This window comes from Diceros bicornis, chromosome 30 (genome assembly GCF_020826845.1).
Source record: "Diceros bicornis minor isolate mBicDic1 chromosome 30, mDicBic1.mat.cur, whole genome shotgun sequence".
In the NCBI taxonomy this organism is placed as follows: Eukaryota; Metazoa; Chordata; class Mammalia; order Perissodactyla; family Rhinocerotidae; genus Diceros; species Diceros bicornis.
In genome coordinates, this window is record NC_080769.1 from 10,276,766 (window position 1) to 10,283,142 (window position 6,377).

The 6,377-nt window shown below is 38.8% G+C and overlaps 1 protein-coding gene across 1 annotated transcript; it reads left to right on the forward strand.

Annotated features, from left to right (window-relative positions):
• The first annotated feature begins 1,576 nt into the window (after positions 1 to 1,576).
• LOC131394596 (olfactory receptor 7D4-like) lies at positions 1,577 to 2,497 on the forward strand. The gene has a single exon (XM_058525986.1). The coding sequence runs from the start codon at positions 1,577 to 1,579 to the stop codon at positions 2,495 to 2,497; it is 921 nt and encodes a 306-aa protein (XP_058381969.1).
• The last annotated feature ends 3,880 nt before the right edge of the window (positions 2,498 to 6,377 follow it).

Sequence of the window (6,377 nt, forward strand, 5' to 3'; positions counted from 1 at the left end):
CCATTCCCAAGCTCACTGATCCACAGGGCAACCATGAATTCTGTTCGCTCAGCCCAAAATGCTCACCCATTCCTTATTTCCCCTGGTTAACAGTTGCTCATCCTTCATCTCACATCTCAATCACTTATACTTTAGAGAGGCCTTTTCTTGTCACCTCCCCAAACTAAAGTGATCCTCAATGATTTTTTTCTCTCTCTAATAAACTGCATTCTCTAGGCATTAATAATGACAAATATTTTCTATCACGGAGAATATAAACATTGACTCACATCTTAATTTGTCTTTTAATTTCTTAGGGATGATTTGATTAATACAAACTTTGTATATTTCTCATCAGTTCTATCGTTCTTGCTCCATCAACTATACTGAGATTTAATATAATACATCCCCACATCTGAACATGAACACAAGAGCACACACTCTGAAATATGCCTTGTGTTTTATTTTAATGATTTTGTGATCTTTCCCCTTCTCTTATCTACGTAGTTCACATGCTTTTCTCTCTTCTTGGAAGAATCCACCTGGCAGGCAGTCTCTGAAGGAGGGAGCCACAGGGATCTTCATTAATTAGAGGTGCTGTATGGTGGTCAAAAGAGGTAACAGACCTGCTGTGTTTATCATGAACAGAATTCCATCCTTAATGCCTGCCCCAGTTTAAAGGAAATTTGATAAATTATAGCCATTCAAGACAGATTTATTGTGACATTAAGAACAGAAGCTCATATTTATCAAATGTCCACTGTATGTCACAGGAACCACACTAGAAAAAATACATGCATCATGTCATTTAATTCACTTATCAGTCATACAATGTAGGGAATATTTACTACTCCCATTGTAGAGGTGAGGTATCTGCAGCTAAGAGAGATTAAATAAATTTGTCAAGGCCACACAAATAGTAAGGTGGTGGAGCAAAATTCCACTCTAGGAAGTCTGACTCAAGATCCCATTTTCTAAATCACATCTCTATACTGTACTTTGGGAGAGTTACATATCAAAAATAATTGTCATAAAAGGAACATATTAATAATGATAATATAGCTATCATTTATTGAGATCCTACTGTACACAACGGTGTTTCTAAACCTCAAAGAAGTTAATAGTGGTAACCACATTTTTAGAAATAAAATAAATAAAGCACTTGAGTGTTAACTGTGACATCAGTAAAAAGCATCAACTCATGGATTTAATGTTGTTTGAGATGAATCCACATTTTAATAACCAGTACAGAGCCATTAGAATGAAGGAAGTACGGAGATTTTTAAAGAAAAGACATTTAATGTCTTCAATTATTTTGGAAGGGTCATGTCATAGAAGAAATTGGTATATGCCCACAGCCTCAAATATGATTTGATTCAGTGAATAGGACATGAAAATTTCAATTTTCAAAAGGCTAAATAATTACATTTAAAATTGAACTGGGCTGCAACTTGACTGAGTGAATCACTGTCATTGGAAGGACTCAATGGAAGGTGAAGTTTGTCCACCTAAAGGTGGATTCAAGAGGTGCCGACTAGCTGAGCTGCCTGTTGGATGTTCATTGAACTTTGCTTTTGCTTCCTTACACACAAGCTACATGGCAGCAGGAAACCACACAGAAGCATCAGAATTCCTCCTCCTGGGTCTCTCAGAGGATCCTGAACTGCAGCCCCTGCTCTGTGGAGTGTTCTTGTCAATGTACCTGGTCACCGTGTTTGGGAACCTACTCATCATCTTGGCCATCAGCTCTGACTCCCACCTCCACACCCCTATGTACTTCTTCCTCTGCAACCTGTCATTTGTGGACGTCTGCTTTATCTCCACCACCATCCCGAAGATGCTAATGAACATCCAGGCACAGAGAAAAGACATCTCCTACATAGGATGCCTCACTCAGGTGTATTTTTTTATAATTTTTTCTGGAATGGACAATTTCCTTTTGACTGTGATGGCCTATGACCGGTTTGTGGCCATCTGCCACCCCCTGCACTACATGATCATCATGAACCCACGCCTCTGTGTCCTCCTGGTTCTGATGTCTTGGTTCATCATTTTCTGGGACTCTCTGCTTCATATTCTACCGTTGAGGTGGCTGACCTTCTGTACAGGCACTGAAATTCCACATTTCTTCTGTGAACTGGCTCAGGTTCTCAAGGTGGCCTGCTCTGACACCCTCATCAATAACATCATCTTGTATGTGACCACTGCTGTGCTAGCTGTCTTTCCTTTGACTGGAATCCTCTTTTCTTACTCTCAGATTGTCTCCTCCTTAATGAAAATGTCCTCTGCAGGAGGAAAATATAGAGCATTTTCCACCTGTGGTTCTCACCTCTCTGTGGTCTCCTTGTACTATGGGACAGGTCTAGGGGTCTACCTCAGTTCTGCTGTGACCCATTCTTCCCAGAGAAGTTCAATCGCCTCAGTGATGTACACCGTTGTCACCCCCATGCTGAACCCCTTCATCTACAGCCTGAGGAACAAGGATGTGAAGGGGGCCCTGAGAAGGCTCCTCGGCTGAGCAGGATAGGTCCTATTCCATGATGGATCACTGGCCTGAGAACTAAGTAGACATGGTTGGCCCCAAAGGCAAATTTTGTGAATTTAAATCCCTGGGTTCTTTCTTTCCGCTAAAACACATGCTTGATTTCTTCAGTTCCCAAAACATCTATGTCTTCACTTTTATTTGTCTCTATTAGTTTGTTCTCAACAATCTCCTCCGTGATTCATTTTTGTCTTTTATTGCTTATACGATGTTCGGAAAGTTCCGTGTTTGGTTAGCTTCATTGCAACCATTCTCAAGATTTCTAATTTGAGATTTAAACCACTTACAGTATCAAGTGCTGACATGGTACCCCCAAAATTATCCTCTCAACCGTTGATGTTCTTCACCTTCATTTGATTGTGCACTTGTTTTCTCCAGAAGAAATGGACTGAAAATGATACAATAGCCACAACAAACATTTACCAGATAAGGGCTGTGCTTGTTTCTTCACATGTATGACTTTACTTCATCTTTAAAATGTTTCTTTGAGATATTTTCTCTCATTCACCCCACTTTTCAAAAGAAGAAACTGAGATTGAGTTGGGCTATGACCTGGCTAGGTGACACTGACTTTGCTATCCTACTTTTTAGGAGAACAGTGATGTGATTTTCGATTTCAAAGTAGGAATGCAGATTTGAAAACTGTTTTTTTTGGATGATTCATAGTAATATACCACCTAGAATAACTCAGAGATATTGCTTCATTCTTTGTGATACTTCTTTCATTCTTCTTTCTATCTTTCCTTCCTTCCTTCTTTCTTTTATTCCTACCTTTTCCCCTCCTTCTTTCCATTCATAATTCCTTCCTGCCTTCGCTCTTTTCCTCCCTCCTTCCTACCCTCCTTCCTTCCTTTCCTTTTTTTATTTGATGTTTATTTTCCATGACTGTAATTTTGAATTACACCCTCTAAAATCCTAAACCATGTGGTAATAAATACAAGTGAATAAGAGGGGTTTTCTTTATATGGTTTAATTTTCTTTCTGACACTCTCTGGCATTGCCACAAGAATCATAGTTACACATGTGCAGAAGGTGTTCCGAACTGAGCTCACTTTTTGAGAAGAACGTTGATAGAGTTGTATGCAGGGAAGGATGGAGTCACAGGTGCTGTCAACATTCCTCCCACATTCCCGGGGATCCTCTCACCATCTCCAGTGCATGACTGCCAATGGCCAGCACCAGCTGGAACCTACTTTGCCCAATATGTGGTCCTAGAAGTGACAGAGAAATATGCGCCATCAGGGACGGCCTTTGAGGGAGAATATGCAGTTGCCGTGTCTTTCATGCTTTAGTTGAGATAATTCTGAGGTTTGCATTTTGGATCATTTTCCAGAATTTCCCCACAAGATGAAGACTCTGCTCAGTCATAGTGGTAGCTGATCCTATGCAAGCTTTATTGGATGTATTTTCTTCCCTGTATCCACTATTCTTGTCTCCCATCCATGTTCACTGCTCCTTCCAATAAGGTGCTTGTACATGAATCCTTGGCTCAGTGTCTGCTTCTGTGGGAACCAAACCTAGCATAGATGATCAAGACTGTGGTGTATCAAGACAATATCATGAATGGATTTAGAAACTTTAAGAGAGAAAAAACAAAGTAGTTATTGGAATCATAGTAAAGACTGCAAAATTGCTCAAAAATTATAATTTGTTAAAGGTGAAAGACCTATTTGATGTGGCTTCAATTCACTTTGATTCCATTAAATTTAATCCAATGAGCACTTATTGTCTACTGTGGACAAATTGAGGAGTGGACCAGAGAGATGAAAATGATTACAATATAGAGGGGTGAGCCCAATAAAATTGGTATGTAATAGATTCTGTGGAAAACAATGGTAAAAGTTTTCAACTTACCTTGAGTTATTCCAGGAAAAATTCTTTATACATTTATTTTTTAACTTTTTTACTGAGGTGTAATTTACATACATGTAAATCACCCATTAATAATGTAAGTTTAATGATTTTAGTAAATTCATAGATTTATGTGACCATTACCGCAATCCAGTTTTGGAATATGTCTATCACCTCAAAAAGTTCCCTTGTGCCCGATTGCAGTTAATTCCCACTCCTGCCTGAGCCCTAAGAAACCACTTGTCACTTTCTGTCTGTATAAATTTGCCTTTTCTAGATATTTTGTATAAATGGAATCATTCAATATGTAGTCTTTTGTATCTGGCTTCTTATAACTAGCACACATTTTTGTGGCTCATCCATGTGTAAGTATGTATCAATATTTTGTTCCTTTTAACTGCAGAATAGTATTCTATTGTATGTACATACCACATGTTGCTTATCAATAACCAGCTGATGGACATTTGGATATACTCAGTTTGAGGTTATTATGAATAATGTTGCTATGAACATTTGTGCACCAGTCTCTCTGTAGACGTGCATTTTCATTTCTCTTGGGAAGATACCTTGGAGTGCAATTACTGGGCTATGTGGTAAATTTATGCTTAACTTTTTAAGAAACTGCCAAATTGTTTTCTCAAGTGGCTGCATCAATTTACGTTCCCACCAGGAATGCATGAAGATTCTAGTTTTCCCACACATTTGCCAACACTTGTTGTTCAGGAAAAACTTCTATTTGGAGAATATGTTTGACTATTGAGGAACAAATTAATAAGTAGAAAGTTAACTAGAGAATAGCTATGGGTGACATTGAAGAGACATTCAAGAATGAGGCATAACAGGAAGCTGTATGGAACTTATGGCTGAAATATTAGAAATAACGTTGGATATGTAGATGGAGGACAGACCATTGAGAGTCTAATTTGACATACTACGGATTTCATAAGCATTTGAGAACCAGAGCCATGCTGTAATCATACATATAATATGAGGACTTTAGAATTTCCCTGAGTAGGAGAAATTAGGGGCAGAGTAAACAATTAGAAGGTTGTGGAAGTAGTGCAGGGGAAAAATGATGGGGACACTACCTATGCCAGTAGCAATGAGATGGGTAGATTTCGGAAGAAACTTGACTTAAGTCTAGTGGCTTAAAATGACACAAATATATTATCTTACAATTTTGGAGGTCAGAAGTCTAAAATGTATAAGCAGAGCTGCTTACCTTCTGGAGGCTCTAGAGAAGAATATGCTTCTTTGCCTTTTCCAAATTTTACAGGGCCCCTGCATTCATTGACTTGTGGTCCCTTCCTCCATCTTCAAAGTCAACAGTATAGCATCTTCCAATCTCTCTCCACCCCTCCTGTCTTCATCTTCTAAGGACACTTGTGATTACATTGAGCCCACCCAGATAATTCAGAATAATTTTCCTATCTCAAGATCTTTAACTTAATTAGACCTGCAAAGTGCCTTTAGAAATCTAAAGTAACACATTCATAGATTCTGGAGAATAGTCTGTGGACATATTTGGGAGGTATTATTCAACTTAATGTAGGAAATGTGTGTGCATTAGAATTTGCCAACAATTGATTGATAAGGCCTTGAACTCAGAAGGTGGAGGTCTGTCACAGCATTTCTTGTTGATTTTCATTGGGCAGACCATCTCATGGTCCTGACTCATGTAAGGGTAAGCCTGCACTAGACAAATCTGCTTTGCTGACAAGTGATAGAAGGGAATTTCCTGATTCATCTGAATATAGCCAAGCAGAGGCTCAGCTGGACACTGGACACAGAGGCTCAGACGCTGTGAGGATTTCCTTTCAGATTATCAGCTTTATTTTCTCAGATTGGCTACCCTCACATGGAAAGAGACTCAGAAGTCAATAGCTCTCACAACTCACACCTCATAGCTTCACTACTTAAAGAGGAACTAGATTTATTTTAGCTTCTCATGTGTAAAAAAAAAAAATCTCTGAAAAGAATTCTAATTGATACAATTACTTCCTCT